The sequence below is a fragment of the Bufo gargarizans genome, unplaced genomic scaffold, assembly GCF_014858855.1.
Source record: "Bufo gargarizans isolate SCDJY-AF-19 unplaced genomic scaffold, ASM1485885v1 fragScaff_scaffold_45_pilon:::fragment_2:::debris, whole genome shotgun sequence".
In the NCBI taxonomy this organism is placed as follows: Eukaryota; Metazoa; Chordata; class Amphibia; order Anura; family Bufonidae; genus Bufo; species Bufo gargarizans.
The window spans coordinates 1,117,132-1,135,889 of record NW_025334121.1 but is presented as its reverse complement, the minus strand read 5'-3'; the positions used below and the strand labels follow the sequence as shown (position 1 = coordinate 1,135,889).

Genomic DNA, 18,758 nt, shown 5'->3' with positions numbered 1-18,758 from the left:
TACCACTATATAATGTACATATAAATAATATAAATATATGTTACATATACTACTATATACTCTATATATAATACCGCCATGTACTGTATATAAATAGTAACCTAAGTTTTTTCGGATCAGTGTTTTTGTGTCCTGTGACTGTAGCCTATGTAATGAATGTAATGCTCACCTCTCACCGCCAGGAGGCGCGGCTGCACACAGGGGGCGGGCTGAGTGGAGGGCAGCGGCTGACTCCGCCCACTTGGCTGTGACGTCACTCCGCCCCGGGGTCGGGCTGTAGAGGCTCCGGGCTGCAGTTCGGGAGTTTCTTCGGGGACTGGGCCTGGGGTTCTGTCACAGGATGTGTTGCGCCTACAGGTGAGTGATATAGCGATATGCTCCTCTGCTGCACTGGTTAGTTATGTCACGACATAACGGCGATACCCTCAGACAGACCAGCATGAAGTCGCGACACGAATAGCGGCTCCGTCCGTGTCGTGACATATGATGTGTGTGACGCAATGTTTGTGTAATTATCGGCCAGACGCCATGAGTGCGGATAATACGGGGCCCCTGCAGGAGAGGACACGGGGGCCCCGGCTGTATAATGTCACCGAGTGAGTGCCCTCATATCACACCTGTTATATCTGCCCCGGGACTGTTATATTTCCCCCCCTCCTGTGCTTTACATGGGACTGTTATATTACCCCCCTGTGCTTTACATGGGACTGTTATATTACCCCCCCTGTTCTTTACATGGGACTGTTATATTACCCCCCCTGTTCTTTACATGGGACTGTTATATTACCCCCCCTGTGCTTTACATGGGACTGTTATATTACCCCCCTGTGCTTTACATGGGACTGTTATATTACCCCCCCCTGTGCTTTACATGGGACTGTTATATTACCCCCCCCCCTGTGCTTTACATGGGACTGTTATATTACCCCCCCCTGTGCTTTACATGGGACTGTTATATTACCCCCCCCTGTGCTTTACATGGGACTGTTATATTACCCCCCCTGTGCTTTACATGGGACTGTTATATTACCCCCCCTGTGCTTTACATAGGACTGTTATATTACCCCCCCTGTGCTTTACATGGGACTGTTATATTACCCCCCCTGTGCTTTACATGGGACTGTTATATTACCCCCCTGTGCTTTACATGGAACTGTTATATTACCCCCCTGTGCTTTACATGGGACTGTTATATTACCCCCCCTGTGCTTTACATGGGACTGTTATATTACCCCCCCTGTGCTTTACATGGGACTGTTATATTACCCCCCTGTGCTTTACATGGGACTGTTATATTACCCCCCCTGTTCTTTACATGGACTGTTATATTACCCCCCCGTTCTTTACATGGGACTGTTATATTACCCCCCCGTGCTTTACATGGGACTGTTATATTACCCCCCTGTGCTTTACATGGGACTGTTATATTACCCCCCCTGTGCTTTACATGGGACTGTTTATTACCCCCCCTGTTCTTTACATGGACTGTTATATTACCCCCCCTGTTCTTTACATGGGACTGTTATATTACCCCCCCTGTTCTTTACATGGGACTGTTATATTACCCCCCTGTTCTTTACATGGGACTGTTATATTACCCCCCCTGTGCTTTACATGGGACTGTTATATTACCCCCCCTGTGCTTACATGGGACTGTTATATTACCCCCCTGCTGTACACTGGGACTGTTATGTTCCCCCCTGTGCTGTACACGGGACGGTTATGTTACCCCCCTGTGCTGTACACGGGACTGTTATGTTACCCCCCTGTGCTGTACACGGGACTGTTATGTTACCCCCTGTGCTGTACACGGGACTGTTATGTTACCCCCCTGTGCTGTACACGGGACTGTTATGTTACCCCCCTGTGCTGTACACGGGACTGTTATGTTACCCCCCTGTGCTGTACACGGGACTGTTATGTTACCCCCCTGTGCTGTACACGGGACTGTTATGTTACCCCCTGTGCTGTACACGGGACTGTTATGTTACCCCCCTGTGCTGTACACGGGACTGTTATGTTACCCCCCTGTGCTGTACACGGGACTGTTATGTTACCCCCTCATATTATATGTCATGTGACGGTTATTACACGGCAGTGCGTACGTTTCTCGCGCAGGGCGCTGGCTTCAGGTGTCATGTGACCGATTTTTACGTGCGGAGAGATGGCTCCTGGGGTCATTTAGGATGAGACGCAGGTAAGATCCGGCTCATCCGCATCTATGTGCCTGTATGGGGGCCGTATATAAACCCCTCCATGTAATGTACAGTCTTGTCCTATTGATGGCGCTGCACCGCCCCTCAGTGCTAGAGAAGAATCCCTCAGTCAAGAGGCGCTGCAGCAGCTCCAGCCTGACCTGAGTTCTCTACACAGATGACAGATCCGTGGTGACAGGCAGAAAAGGCAGCCATCGCTGTGCCTGTACGTGCTGCCCGTCAGCAGCATTGTGTTACCCTGCACACTCTTCTGCCTGTGTGTCAGTCTTCACTGCTGTTCTGGCATTCTATTTATGAACCAGGATACTCAGGATGAACAGAGCTATAGGACCTGCTCATATCAGAAGATGCTGCAGTGCAGAGCATTGTGGGTAGACACTTATGATATATTATTAACCCTGTGCTTGCCCTCTGGACTGAAGCTGCGTCTGATCATTGCGAAGCCGCGTGTTCCTTGCTCTGAGGTTTCATATCTTGTGGCGCCCTGGAATGTGGGTCAGCTAAGGCCGGAATGTGGCGCCTCCCCCGTCAGGACCCGTTTGGCGAGTTTTGGGGTATTTTACTTATTTTTCTTTGTCTGCAAGGTGACAGATATTAACCGATACAAAGAGATACTAAAGACGACAATCATTTAAAGGGGTATTCCAGCAGGATCACTCCGAGCGGCCTGCCAGTGACTCCCCCATGTGCACCCCATAAGCCCCTCCTCCAGTGCCTCCGGATATGGTGGAAAGTATTGTGTGACCGGCTTCCCTGTGACAGGAGGAGTCACAGAGGAACCATCTCATCTGAGATGAAGGAAGGGGAGCAAGCCAGTGGCGTACTGCCAATATAGGCAGACCACGCCATTGCTATGGGGCCCGCGGCATATGGGGGGCCCGGAGCGCATGGAAGGCCCCGTCCCCTACAATTTCTATGTACGCCCCTGCTCCGGGCCACTCCCATGCTCCCTCCAGTATCTGACCGCTGTCTCTTTCTGGCCTGAGCTTGATGAGCCGCTGTCACGATGAGCCGCATTTATCACGACAGTGCAACGAGCCGGGTCCGGAGGGGAAACACTTGAAGCTACGGTGGGCCGATGGGGGTAGTAGTTCATGTACTCACGGTTAGCATATCCTCCCTGGGCCGGCAGTGCACTAAATCCTCCGGGGCACTCTTTATTGCAGGGAACACCAGCCGGATGGTGGTTGAGGTGCCCTTGATGGTAGGGGTGTTTAAGGTGCTTTGGCGGCTGGGCCCCTGTGTTCGTGACGCCAGCACCGTAAGGTGAAAATGTTGAGTGTAGTAGTAGAAATGATGAGGAGTCGGTTGTAATTAGACAGTTGAACATTTACTGAATCGATTGTCTTCAGGTAGTCAGTACAGACACAGTTCATTTGTATGATATAAGTGATGACTCAGAAATAGGTTCAGTAGTATTCCTTTTATCAGGTTTAGGCAATTGTCAGTTGAGGAGTTCTCTTTAGGGCTGACACTTTACAGGCAAGACTTCTGTAATTATTCTAAGTCCCAACTATAGCACTCTGGTACTAAATATGCTGTTGTCTACTTATCTTGAGCGATCCGATAAGGGCGTTCTCCCTCCTGGCAGGCAAACTCTCTGCGACATTATTTGCAGGATGCTCTCCTGAAGGAATCAGCTTTTTAAGTTTCCACTATATCCCGGAATGCTCCTAGTGAATAAGGACAATTCTGTGCAGTAATCATCCATTCGTGTCCCAGCACTTGGAAAGTTACTCTCAGGCACTGGTGCTGGTGAGGTCCATAGGCTGGATTCAGCTGTAGCCCTCACTAGGCTTGCTTCATACTTAGGCCTCATGCACATGACTGTTGTGTGCATCCGTGGCCGTTGTGCCGTTTTCCGTTTTTTTTTCACAGAAAAAAACTGAAAATGCACCGTTTTGCAGCCGCATCCGTGATCCGTGTTTCCTGTCCGTCAAAAAAATAGGACCTGTCCTATTTTTTTTGACTGACAACGGTTCACAGACCCATTCAAGTCAATGGGTCCGTGAAAAAACACGGATGCACACAAGATTGGCATCCGTGTCCGTGGTCTGTGGCCGTAGGCTACTTTTACACAGACGGATCTGCAGATCCGTCTGCATAAAAGCTTTTTCAGAGCTGAGTTTTCACTTCGTGAAAACTCAGATCCGACAGTATATTCTTACACAGAGGAGTTCCCATAGTGATGGGGACGCTTCAGGTTAGAATATACTAAAAGAACTGTGTACATGACTGCCCCCTGCTGCCTGGCAGGTGCCCCCCCCTCCCCCCCTGTATTTAACACATTGGTGGCCAGTGCGGCTGCCCCCCCCCCTCCCTCCCCTGTAGTACTGTAGATTCATTGGTGGCCAGTGGGCCCTCTCCCCTCCCTCCCCCTCCTAATTTAAAATCTACCCCCTATCATTGGTGGCAGCGGAGAGTACCAATCGGAGTCCCAGTTTAATCGCTGGGGCTCCGATCGGTAACCATGGCAACCAGGACGCTACTGCAGTCCCAGTTGCCATGGTCACTTAGGGGGGACGGATCCGTTTGCAATTGCACCAAATTGTGTCAACGTCAAACGGATCCGTCCCCATTGACTTGCATTGTAATTCAGGACGGATCCGTTTGGCTCCGCACGGCCAGGCGGACACCAAAAGGACTTTTTTTTCATGTCCGTGGATCCTCCAAAAATCAAGGAAGACCCACGGACGTAAAAATGATCACGGACCTACGGACCCCGTTTTTGCGAACCTTAAAAAAAAAAAAAAAAACGGTCGTGTGCATGAGGCCTTAGACATAGACATTACTGTCTGGTGCTTGGCTGCTGTAGAGGAATGTTCGCTGTACTCTCTTAGCCTGGCCATGACCAAGGGGTAGAAATAGCAGACTACATGGTGGACGATGCCTGTTTCTCTCTTCCATACACTTGTTTCTCCTCTCCACAATACACTCTGTGCTAACTAACTTTATGAACACACCCCTAACGATATATATTATGTGGTGCCAGCACCACCTAGGGGCGAATGGGTGAAATGACATTGCCAGCCTGATAATAGGAAATACCATACAATGCAAATACATTAGATAAATAGGTAGATGTTTTAAATGTCCCTTTTACACACATGTGTGGGAAGCTGCATACGCCACTGCTAGAATATAAGTCGTCCTCGACGTTTGCAGTGATAGAAGCTGTGGATTTCTATGCTGCCTTCTGAAATACACCAAATATGCTCCACACTAGGGCTGCATAAACAATTATTTTAGAAATCGAGTATTCTATCAATTATTTTTTACGATTAATCGAGTAATCTAATAATAAATAATTAATTAATACACTGTTTACCTTTTATAAAAACTCATCAGACCCCAACACTCTTTGTTCCCCCTGTGCGATCAGCCCAAGTGCATCAGTTCCCCCCTAGTGCCATCGCCTCCACTATCCCCAGTGCCTTCAGCTCTCCCCCCACCCCAGTGCCTTCAGCTCTCCCCCCACCCCAGTGCCTTCAGCTCTCCCCCCACCCCAGTGCCTTCAGCTCTGCCCCCCACCCCAGTGCCTTCAGCTCTGCCCCCCACCCCAGTGCCTTCAGCTCTGCCCCCCACCCCAGTGCCTTCAGCTCTCCCCCACCCAGTGCCTTCAGCTCTCCCCCCACCAGTGCCTTCAGCTCTGCCCCCACCCCAGTGCCTTCAGCTCTGCCCCCACCCCAGTGCCTTCAGCTCTGCCCCCCACCCCAGTGCCTTCAGCTCTGCCCCCCACCCCAGTGCCTTCAGCTCTGCCCCCCACCCCAGTGCCTTCAGCTCTGCCCCCCACCCCAGTGCCTTCAGCTCTGCCCCCCACCCCAGTGCCTTCAGCTCTGCCCCCCACCCCAGTGCCTTCAGCTCTGCCCCCCACCCCAGTGCCTTCAGCTCTGCCCCCCACCCCAGTGCCTTCAGCTCTGCCCCCCACCCCAGTGCCTTCAGCTCTGCCCCCCACCCCAGTGCCTTCAGCTCTCCCTCCTTCTAGCCATGACCCCAGCGACAGTACTCACCTTTCCTGTAGGGGTGCCGCTCCACAGCTCCTCCATATTCTTCTATGCGTCGGGTCACAGTGTGCACTTACGTGCACTATGACCTGACGATGTGTCAGGAAGAAAATGCAGCCCTGTGCGGGCCAGCGGGTGACCATGGAGCGGTAAGTAATAGCAAGTGCTTCACTCCCGCTCCATGGTCACATGACACAAACGAATCCTCAATGCAAAAAATTCAGTCAAGTAATCGTTTCAGCCCTACTCCACACACACAAATATGCGTATGCTAACGCAGAGTACTATTATGGCACATGGCACTCGATAACCTCCTGTGAATAAAGGGTTAAGCATAATAATGCACCTTAGGCATCATCACAGATACATTTTTCTTGGTTTCTGCTCTCATGGCGACAAAGGGTAATTGGGCGTTGTAATCTTCGGTGCTTGACAGGGACAAAAGAGCGGTGATCTCACATTTGCGGCAACAAAATTCCATGACATAGTCCTGAGACAAAGTCCATCTCTGATTTGGGGTACGAACAATTTTTAATCGAAAGGATTAAAGTGCAAAGGTTTCTGATTTATAAGAGCATGTGCGTTGCATAAGATGAGGCACAGAAAAGTCTTTCTGGGTGTAGTTCCTTGAACGTTGCATAAAATGTTTGACTTAAAGTCCCAGACAACCTGAGAAGGGGGTGAAAAGATGGAAGGATTTTCCTCCAATTTCTGTATCCTGAGCTTCGGCCCAACCATGGGTTTTTCGGCAATAAAGGGCTGTTTTACAACAAGAGCTGGTACCACTGTAGCTGTGGGTCTTTGGTGACACAAACAACTTCAGTAGATAGCTCTGTCTCCTCCTCGAACTCAGAGTCTTTAACATGTTCCGGAACCTCAGATGGTTGCCCAGGTCACTAGACCGCAGTGGCATACGGACCACGGGTGCCCTCCACTGGGGTGAATTCCACAACCTCATTTGCATAAAGACTATGGAGCCAGCTGGAGAGTTCCTTTCGTTTGACCGATCTACGGTTCACATAATAGTTCCGGTCAGTTTCCAGATCACGGACCCAAACCCGCGCGTCTTTCAAAAAGACAGAACCCTGCCTAGTCTCCTTACTGGGACTGGAGTATGTTCCAGGGGTTCCTCTAGGAGTTTACGAGTTATATCCTCGTACTTTTTACACGCGTGAGTGCGCTGTAGACGGGCCGCCTTAATTTCAGCCGAGATAATTTGGCCCACAGTACAGCATGGGCAGCAACTGGCCACATAAGATCAGGTGCAGCTTGGTCCGGACCGGACCTTTCGGCTAAAATAGTTGCGATACACTGTTCAAGGGTGCTCTGATCTGCAGTGGTAAGCGGTCTGGGTGGTGGGTCCACACCACACTCCATCCAATGTTGATCCCAAAGGTCTTCAGCCTCCAACTCCGGGGTGATGGGTGTATGGATCATTGTCTGCACGGTAGAGTGGGCACTCCCCGCTCCCTCGGGTACAGCTCCCGATGCAGGACCGGCTTGCTTTTCAGCCATGCTGCTCGCTTCTCTCAGCTCAGCATCTACTGACGTGTTCAGCGTGCGCACGTACGTCACGCTCTTCTGGTGCGCAACCCTCCCCCTGGGTTCACTTTGCATAGAGGAGGCGCCGGCATTGTTAGGACAATACAACATTGGTTTGAGGCACATTATTAATTACTTTACATAAAGGGGTGGCAAAATAGATTTTCCCGCTCTGAAGGGGGTGCACCTAAATTTTCCCACTGCTAGCAGGGTGTAACTCAAAGTAATGGCACAGCAAATTAATCAGAAGGGTTCAATTGGAAAGTCAATTCACTGACAGCAAGCAGTCTTATTGACACAACATGTGATTTCTGACACTGCGATTCGGTAGCAAGTGACTTGGGTAGTATGCCCATGTTGTTTAAACAATTCACTAGTTCAATAAAGACATTTAAAGTTTCCACTGTGTCAGCACATACAAAGTCTCTCAATTAGACAAATAGGGCTTATTCTCATAAGGCGCAGAGGATTTTGTATCCGGTTCGTGACGCCAATTTTAAATGCAGCGAGCCGGACCACAGGGGAAACCCGTAAGGCTCGCGGTGGGCCGAAGGGGGTAGTAGTTCATGTACTCACGGTTAGCAGAGCCTCACTGGGCCGGCAGTGCAGTGGATGGGAAGACGGCACTAAATCCTCCAGGGCACGCTCGGTTACAGGGAACACCAGCCAGATGGAAGTTGAGGTGCCCTTGGTGGCTGGGCCCCTGTTTTCGTGACTCCGGCACTGTAAGGTGCAAATGTTGAGTGTAGTAGTAGAAATGATGAGGAGTCGGTTGTAATCAAACAGTTGAACATTTACTGAATCAGTTGTCTTCAGGTAGTCAGTACAGATACAGTTCATTTGTATGATATGAGTGATGACTCAGAAAAAGGTTCAGTAGTATTCCTTTTATCAGGTTTAGGCAATTGTCAGTTGAGGAGTTCTCTTTAGGGCTGACACTTTACAGGCAAGGCTTCTGTAATTATTAAGTCCCAACTATAGCACTCTGGTACTAAATATGCTGTTGTCTACTTATCTTGAGCGATCCGATAAGGGCGTTCTCCCTCCTGGCAGGCAAACTCTCTGCAACATTCTTTGCAGGATGCTCTCCTGAAGTAATCAGCTTTTTAGGTTTTCACTATATCCCGGAAGGCTCCTAGTGAATAAGGACAATTCTGCGCACTAATTATCCATTCGTGTCCCAGCACTTGGAAAGTTACTCTCAGGCACTGGTGCTGGTGAGGTCCATAGGCTGGATTCAGCTGTAGCCCTCACTAGGCTTGCTTCATACTTAGACATAGACATTACTGTCTGGTGCTTGGCTGCTGTAGAGGAATGTGTGCTGTACTCTCTTAGCCTGGCCATGACCAAGGTGTAGAAATAGCAGACTACATGGTGGACGGTGCCTGTTTCTTTCCTCCATACACTTGTTTCTCCTCTCCACAATACACTCTGTGCTAACTAACTTTATTAACACAGCCCTGGCTATATATATTATGTGGCGCCAGCACCACCTAGGGGCGAATGGGTGAAATGACATTGCCGGCCTGATAATAGGAAATACCTTACAATGCAAATACATAGGCAGATGTTTAAAGTGTCCCATTTACACACATTTCTGGGACGCTGCCAGAGTGCCTTGCAGAATAAGCCCGTACTTGATGAGCGGGTGTCGGGAGAGGGGGCTGTACACAGGGGAGAACTGGCCCTGCCCTGGTGACTGGGCACATATAGCTATGAAAGCCTATGGTCACGTCTCTGGGATATTGCATGCCGTATTTGAACAGAAACCAGTATTTCTGGCCAGCCCTTGTTCACACTAAGCGTTGTCACTACCTCAGGGACATGGCTGTGTACAGAAGCCATACACTGACTGGAGTGTAACCATAGGCTTCTGTAGTGCAGACCTGTGCCAAAGACATGTGTTTGCCCACTGGCATTGTGTTACATGGACACTTGGAGCCCCCCACCCTCAGTCTCTGCTTCAGATGCATTGCCCAGAGGTTTGCTGAACTTAAAGGGGTATTCCAATAATAAATTGTCACCATTCCTGGATGTGGGTCGTGGTGACTTGCTAATCCCCCACTCCATTCTGGTGATCAGTGACCACACCATTCCCAGCAGTTATCGCCTGTCCAAGGTTATAATTTGTCACTGGAATACCCCTTTAAGCCCCTTACACTCCATGTTTTATGATGTGTGAGTATAGGAAAGTGTTCTTTTTGATTATTCTTTATTTATTTATTTTTTAAATTTTTCAGAAAAAGGAATTAGATGGAAATTAAGATGCAAGTGTATGCTGTGTTAGATTTTGTGGCATCAGCGGCAAGGAGTTAAAGGGGTTATCCAACTTCTAAAATGCCCGGGCACCTTACTTACCCCACTCCTCGGCACCCGCATCACTCGTGAGGGCTTATTTTTTGCAGGACAAGTTGTACTTTTATATGGCATACAATGTAGTGGGACGCGGGCAAAAAATTCCAAATGGGGTGGAATTGGCAAATGGGGGTGTGGCAGGGGAGGGGCCTGGGCAGGAGATGGGATGGGCCAGGGGTGGGTAGTGGGCGGAATTAGGGGGCCCAATTCAGATTCTTGCTATGGGGCCCAATGATTTCTATGTACGCCCATGGAGGAAGCCGTCTCATTGGCTCCTTGGATCACGACAGACTTGTACAGGGAGGGGCGAGACCCAGCTTTCCCAGATTCAGTAATTCCAGCTTTACTGTATTGCATGTTGAGGAGCCTAGGAAAGCTGGATGAACTATACGCTCCAGTATAGTTCACCCCCCCTGACTCCTCATCTCTTCCGGTCAGGTCATGTGACTGGTGTTTCGTTCGGTTCGCCATAAGCGGCATCCTCTGACATTTGCGCACAGAAGGTGGTCGTCCCACAGATGGTTTATGTTACATTGTAACCACCGCTTTTGTGCATTCTCTTCTCCAGGCTGTAGGGGGCAGCGTGGGAGACCATGCCACAGGAGCCGCCGAGCATGATCACCGAGAGCGCTGACTGTGCCTGGGAGCCGCTGTCCCGCAGGGAGGAGGTGCCGTGTGACCGCTTCAAGCACGCCGCGGTGGCGTCTGACGGCTATGTGTACATCCATGGCGGCCGGCAGGACAGCGTGCTGGGAGACTTCTGGAGATACAGTATAGGTGAGCGACATTTTACTTTCCGCAGTTTATTCATCTGGATTGTTCTGTGACGACCCACAAGCAGGTTTCATTCTCCGGGGTGACCCCAAGAGCTGACTGTCTGCTCCCACGTCAAGCGGAGGCCGGAGAGGAAAGGAGCCAAGTGCTGGGTCGGGAAGCAGGTAAGTATGCTTCTCATCACGGGTCTACCTGGAGAGAAGTAGAATAGTCTGGACATGCTGGCAGTTGTAGTTCTCCCCTTTTAATTATGGGGCATTAGTGGACATTACATGGAGAGAGCTACAACTCCCAACATTTCTAGGACTTTATTATGGGCTATCAGAGGACATTGCAGTATGTGAGTATAATGAAAGAACTACAACTCCTAGTATTTGACAACTTACAGAGGGAACCACTAAGCTCGTGCACACTGCACAGGAGCTCCGCCCACGTGGTGACATCACTCAGGTCCTTCACCACTTCTCTGCACTGCTGAGCTCTGTCTTAATGAAATTGGCTGGAGTGGAATGAGCAAGATGAAAAGGCGGGGGAGGAGGAGAGAGCGTGGCTGCGGGGACCGAGGGCAGGACTTCTATAGCACTGCGGGCTCGTGGATGTGCCACCATTTCAGTGTGGTTAGGCCCCGCCCCTCTCCTGGATTTCTGTTCAGTGTGTGATGACATCAAACTCGTTCACTCAGCCGTTCTGTAGCCGAAGATGGGAAGGACTAAAGGAAAAGACAGCGCTTTGTCTTCAAGATCTTCCCCAAACTCCTTATGACAGCACCGTGTAGACGCAGCGCTGTGTGAACTATGGATTTAATGTATTTGTCTGATTTACGTTTTTTCAGGGTTTAGTTTCCCTTTAAACACCAGTGAAGATGTAGATTACATAATTGTATTCATTTTCCGTAACATAATTTATAAACAGATGAGCGAACTTTGTGTTTTACAAGTTCGAAGTCGGGGTACAGGTTTTATTACAATTCCATTATGGATTCCGTTACCACGAACCATAACGGAACGCATAACGGAATGTCTTTAAAAGGCATTCTGTTATGCAATGCGTCATAGAATTGTGTTACGGCTCGTGGTAACAGAATCCATAATAGAATTGTAATACTGCCCGAACTCGAAATTTTAAAACACAGGTTCGCTCATCCCTATTTAGAACCATTCCATGATGTCACCAGAGTTCCACTTTAACCCTTTCCTGCATTATGTGATGGGGCACAGAGACTGTACCCAGGATACCATGATTGACAGCTGTGATCCGAAGAAAACAATGAACCCGACCATTTAACTTTTTGTCCTCCGACGACATGGCTGGACGTACCCCACTGACTAGACTGCCGTCTGTCGAGATTTGTCATTTTACTGGAAATTGTAGCGCTGCGTGCTGCACTGTTACATAGCAGGGCCTCCAACACAGATGTGAGATGCAGATTGTAGGTAGCAGTGCACTGACGGCAGGCAGGGGAGGAGGTGCACTGACGGCAGGCAGGGGAGGAGGTGCACTGACGGCAGGCAGGGGAGGAGGTGCACTGACGGCAGGCAGGGGAGGAGGTGCACTGACGGCAGGCAGGGGAGGAGGTGCACTGACGGCAGGCAGGGGAGGAGGTGCACTGACGGCAGGCAGGGGAGGAGGTGCACTGACGGCAGGCAGGGGAGGAGGTGCGCTGACAAGAGCTTGTCAGTCAGGCTAGGGGACCCAGTTGGTGAATATTCTGGACTCCTAAAATGGTCAGGCAGGTGAAGCCATTCTGACATAGATTTTCTAGGTAAGTCCACCGGCTTCATCAGGTCTAAGAGATCGATTTTGCAATGTATGAACAATGTATTGTATATTGTAACGACTCCTGTTTCCTGCTCGCACGTCGTCACTCACAGTCTCCGCTCTGGTTCCAGCTCTCCGCCAATGGGAACAGCTTCCCAGCTGCAGACAAGCTCCGGATAAACTGGAAGGACACTCCATGGTGGCCCACGAGGTGAGCGTGTGTTTATTATGTATATATTGTGTCATTCTGGAGACTTCCCTGTGTCAGGGAGACTTAAGGGGTTAAAGGGATCATCCATTTTGTGGCAGTTGCCCGATTAGGACAGTAATAAAGGGGCTCTCCACATTGTGACACGTCCTTATATACACAGAAGAGCACAGTTTGATCCCCTACAACCACTCTATATTGTGGGGCCCTTTACTGGGTAAACTGGACATTCCCTTTGAACAGATACCTGTGTAAGGAAAAGGGGGCGTGGCTGTGACAACTTCAGGGTCGCTGAAAGCCAGTGCCACAGTTATGACAGCCATAGAGACATCAATCACAATTCCATAATTAATAATCACGGGGCGGGGGAGGGGATGCCTCTGGCAATAAATGATCCATCTGAGTATATCTTTGTTTCCTGTCATGGTGGCCTGCAGCCAAGAGTCCGCCATTCTCCGTAGAGGAGGAAATGTCAGAGATCGGGGCTTTTTCCATCCACAGGAATACATTACGTTTCGTCGTTGACAAACAATCAAACCACAGTTCACACTGCAACTTTGTTGCAACACTGTTCAGTTGCATCATGGGAGTAGAATAGAACCCAGTAACTGTGAGGGCACTTTCACACTAGCGTTAGAAGAATCCGGCAGGCAGTTCAGTTGCCGGAACTGCCTGCCGGATCCGGAAATCTGTATGCAAACCGATATCTTTTTTTTTTTTTTCTGGATCAGGTAGACTTATTCCTTGAAATACTGCATCCGTCTTTCCAGTATCATCCAGAATAACGGATCTGGTATTTATTTTTTTCACAGCTAGAACGTACTGTGCATACCGGAAAACCGAAACTAGCGATGCAGTAATTTCTGGGACACTTGGTACCGGATCCAGCATTAATACACTTCAATGGAAAAGTGCGATAGTGTTCCGGGATTTTGTCCAGAAAAAATACTGCAGCATGCTGCAGTATTTTGTCCGGTCAAATACCGTACAAGGGACAGAACTGAAGACATCCTGATGCATAATGAATGGATTGCTCTCCATTCAGGATGCATTGGGACAAAACGGATGCGTTTTTTCCGGTATTGAGCCCCTTTACTGCATTTCAATACCAGAAAAGAATAACGCTAGTGTGAAAGTACACTAACTTCCTCTTGTTATCTCTCCGCAGGGTGTGCTCTATGTATTCGGGGGAATGGTGGACTTTGGGGCCAATCGGGACAATACCCCGCTCTGGATGTACGCGACGGGTGAGCATCATGTGACCAGAGAACTGCGTGTGATGGATGGAAAGAGCAGCATGTGTTCACTGGACCCCCGGAGCCTAATGTATTACTGTACAGACCTGAGAGGGGGTGGAGCTCCTGAGTCTGCCCCGCCCCCGAACAGGTTAATAAGGTTCATACATGAATTGTAATACAATATGTTACAAGTTTAAACAAAAAAGGGGTTGGGTCCCTTTAAGAATGTTTCAAAAATAATCTTTTGAATTGTTACATTTTGTATAATGCAGGGGTACTCAAGGGCTTACCTGGGTCTGCTGTAAGGAGGGACAACACCAGTAAGCCAACCTAATCCCCAGTAAGAGTGCCCCCTTAGTGCCTCCCCACACACAGTGATGCCCCTTAGGTGTCTCCCCTGCACAGGGGTGCACCACCAATGAGGCCAGGTGAGGTGGTCGCCTCAGGCAGCACCAGGTAGGGGCAACAGGTAGGGGCAAGAGGGCGGGACGGGCTGAAGGGAAAGGGTTAGGTTAAATAAATTGGCATTGGGGAGGGGTGGTGCTGTCTCAGGTTTCGCCTCAGGCAGCAGAAAGGCTAGGTGCACCCCTACCCTTACACACAGTGATTGTGTTGTGCCTCCAGTTTGAGTACTTACCTACCCCACATTTCTCCAATGAACAGAGCAGAGCACGTGAGCTCCGCTCTGTTCAGCAGACGCGATGACATCACCACATGGTGCCACGGGCAGCAGGGGAATGGTGAAGCAGAGAGCTGGTGGCCCCCTGCTTCACCATTGTATTCATCTGAATCCTGAGGATGTGAATACAGCTGGGAGCAGGGCCTGCGGGGTCCGGACAGCTGGCGGCCGCCCTCCATGTATAATGTGTGTTACGTGTATAAATTCTCTGGCACGTTATTACATCGGCGATGGCGCTTTTCTTCTGATGTGACACCAAGTCCCTTCCTTTGTTTACTTCACGACTCTTCTCACCGTGGGCAATAAATAACTTGCCCTGAGAAGTGCTCGGCGTCAATAATAAAAGGTCGGTCACCAGATTATAAATAAGACCTGAGACCAGAGGAATGAAACGCGTCATGTATCATGTGATTATTCTCTGTCCCATCAGACACAAGACGATGGTGTGAGTTCAAGGCCCAAGAAGGACAGGTAAATATTACTGTATGTAGGGACGAGGCTGCTCCTCGGGGGTGGAGCAATGCAGGTTCAAAACTTGTTTCTGTGTTACAGGAAAATAGACCCACGAACAGAAAGGGGCACAGTGCGGTCGTGAACCAGTCGGCCATGTTTGTGTATGGAGGCTACTTCGATATTGAGGGGGCAGTGGAGGAATTCTGGGTGTATTATTTTGGTAATCTGCAGAGTGTGAACTTGTGTCTGTACGTAAGAGAATCTCTGTTCCTGTTCTAAACGTCTGTCCTGCTATAACATTGGATGGTTGTCGTCTCTCCCTTGTCAGATACACAGAAGTGGTCGCAGCTGTGCCCTCACACACGGGGCGTGGGCCCGGGGCCACGACATGGACACTCCTGTGTTGCCCATAATGCTGCCATGTTCCTGTTCGGTGGACTAAAGAATATGGCCGAACAAAATGACTTCTGGAGATTTGATTTTCGGAGACACAACTGGTCAGTCATCAAAACCAGGTGAGACAAGTATTATAGTGTAGTATTATAGTAGTTATATTCCTGTACATAGGAGGCAGTATTATAGTAGTTAGATTCTTGTACATAGGAGCAGTATTATAGTAGTTATATTCCTGTACATAGGAGCAGTATTATAGTAGTTATATTCTTGTACATAGGGGGCAGTATTATAGTAGTTATATTCTTGTACATAGGAGGCAGTATTATAGCAGTTATATTCTTGTACATAGGAGCAGTATTATAGTAGTTATATTCTTGTATATAGAAGGCAGTATTATAGTAGTTATATTCTTGTACATAGGAGGCAGTATTATAGCAGTTATATTCTTGTACATAGGAGCAGTATTATAGTAGTTATATTCTTGTATACAGAAGGCAGTATTATAGTAGTTATATTCTTGTACATAGGAGGCAGTGTTATAGTAGTTATATTCTTGTGCATAGGAGCAGTATTATAGTAGTTATATTCTTGTGCATAGGAGCAGTATTATAGTAGTTATATTCTTGTGCATAGGAGCAGTATTATAGTAGTTATATTCTTGTGCATAGGAGCAGTATTATAGTAGTTATATTCTTGTGCATAGGAGGCAGTATTATAGTAGTTATATTCTTGTACATAGGAGGCAATATAATAGTAGTTATATTCTTGTACATAGGAGGCAGTGTTATAGTAGTTATATTCTTGTACATAGGAGCAGTATTATAGTAGTTATATTCTTGTACATAGGAGCAGTATTATAGTAGTTATATTCTTGTACATAGGAGGCAGTATTATAGTAGTTATATTCTTGTACATAGGGGGAAGTGTTATATGTAAATATTTTCTTGCATCTTAATCTGGTTCTTCTCTCTACATTTTCTGTCTGAAGTTTTGGCCCCCCAAAATTGGTTGGACATGGTTCTGTGATCCATCAGGGCTGTCTGTGGATAGTCGGAGGAGGTTTACCATCTCGCAGTCCAGCTCACAATTTATGGAGATATCACTTTGCATCTCGTTCTTGGAAGAAAATCTCGAGAGTAAAGCAGCGGGTGGACTGTGCGCGGGTGTATCATTGTGTGGTCGCGGTGGGCGGTAGATCCACATCTGGTGGCAGGAGCTCCTCTTTGTGCAGTGAACACTCGGAGACACTGGGTGGCGACTCCTCCGCGGAGAAGCTTTACTCCTTCCTTACTTTGGGCTCTAACAAAGTCGCCACGCTCTCCGCCTGCAACCTCATAGAGATGAAAACTTTTAATGAGCGTCCGGCGCCCACTGCGCTCTGCTCTTGCTCGTTCTCCACAGGCGCCGATGAGCAGCGCTTGCTGACCGGTTATGAGAATGAGTCTTTCACACTCCTGGAGGAGGGTTATCCGCAGACCGCACCGTCCTGTGGGGATCCAGCGGAGGAGGAGTTCTTCCTGATGATCGGGGGGAAGCCGCTCTCCAGACATTGTGAGATCTCCATAGGCCGGGTTATGATGAAATAGCAAAAATCAGAGAGACATCTTCTGGATTATCTGTTACATCACATTATGAATCACCATTGACGGTGAGTGAGGGGTGACCTGTGTGTTGCCATGGTTACAGCACTGCGGTCCCTGGCATCCAGGTGGCGCCTCCACATCTAGACCATGAATGAAGTTGTGATGTTGGACGGACATGTGGAAAGAATCTTTCTATATTTCTCAGACCTAACACAAAATGCTGCATTTACAGGAGCAATGGTGCTTTTAAAGGGACACTACACCTGTAATCTGTGGAGGTGTATGCGGCATGTTATTCTGTGTTAGCAGCTGTTCCAGGCTGACCGCAGTGTGATAAGTTATTAGAGGTGCAGATCCCCTCCATTTATAATGCTATTGTGAAATTTAGATTACTGGCCCTTTAAATCTGGGCTAGATGTAATTCTATATGGAGCCGTGTATCCTAGAAGCTGCAGCTGATCCTTGGAGGGAGCGTCTCATAGGACTGACTGCTTGCTGCGTAGGTTATTAATAAATGACCCCCACTATAATAAGACATGAGCCATGTCTCCAACCCGGACTGGTGCTGCAGGAAGCCCCCCGACCACATAGCCTACTCGGCAAACGCACGTCACTGAGGGGGGACCACGCCTGGCCATAGACTGCATGGACCACCATTGATTTGATCAGCTTATGAGACAATCCCTTTACGGAAAAGCAAATGGGGTAAACAAGTGCCTTTTGATCTGCAGCGCGAGGATACATGGCAGCAAAGGGAAAACTATAAAAAACCACCAGAACACAGGGAGCTGCACTGGAATCCTCAGTAGTGCAGACCACCGTCTTCCATATTTATGTGCCAAATATTCAATTGACATGTTATCCAGGGACATCATCCGGTGCCTTACATTGGGATCTGAAAGAGAATGTTACCTGTTTTTTTAAATTATGTTTTTATGTTAAACACAGTTTTAATGGTTATTTTTAATCTTCCATGTCAATATCTATTTAAATAAAATCCTGCAGTTTTTGCACTGGCCACTATGTCTAATAATTGGCGACGCTTCTCGGTCTGTACAGATCACTTTACCGTAGTTATCTGCTTATCTATCGTTCTAATCCTGCCTGTAATGATACCACCTAGGTGTATAGATAAGACGAGCTCTGACAATCGCCTGTTGTGAATGGTGGTTCCCATCTATTCCCTCCCTGTACAATGGCCTCCTCACAGGTCACAAAGCCCAAAAAACTCTCCCCATAGAAGTCAATGAGGTCCCCTCCTGACCATTGTGTCTACGGCTCATGTGGCTGCCATAAAGAAAATCTTTGAAATGCTGTTACGAAAAGCTTAGGCAAGATGGCCGCCCCCATAATAATGTTCTGCAAATTGAACTTAAAAAGTCTAATCAAAAATATAAACATTAGAAGAAAAAAAAAAAAAAGGAAGGCGCTGCCATCTGGTTCAACTGGCAGAAAAAAAGAATTGATGTTTCCTTTTAAAAGGGAAGTGAACACAAAAGCCTATAGGGAAAGGCGAGGGGCCCCCATGCAGAAAATCTGCCCACAAATAAAT

General features: G+C 48.4%; 1 protein-coding gene across 4 annotated transcripts; it reads left to right on the top strand.

Moving 5' to 3' along the window:
- The first annotated feature begins 237 nt into the window (after positions 1-237).
- LOC122922550 (actin-fragmin kinase-like) lies at positions 238-18,224 on the top strand. Of its 4 annotated transcripts, XM_044273190.1 has the most exons (9): positions 252-357; positions 2,119-2,197; positions 10,686-10,894; positions 12,781-12,860; positions 14,026-14,104; positions 15,205-15,245; positions 15,327-15,447; positions 15,556-15,742; positions 16,612-18,224. In XM_044273190.1, exons 3-9 carry the CDS (start codon positions 10,711-10,713, stop codon positions 17,207-17,209), a joined length of 1,290 nt encoding a protein of 429 aa, XP_044129125.1. In that variant the 5' UTR covers positions 252-357; positions 2,119-2,197; positions 10,686-10,710; the 3' UTR covers positions 17,210-18,224. The 4 variants fall into 4 exon arrangements, with proteins under 4 accessions (XP_044129126.1, XP_044129125.1, XP_044129124.1 ...); XM_044273189.1 differs by lacking the exon at positions 2,119-2,197; XM_044273192.1 differs by lacking the exon at positions 10,686-10,894.
- Positions 18,225-18,758: the final 534 nt, after the last annotated feature.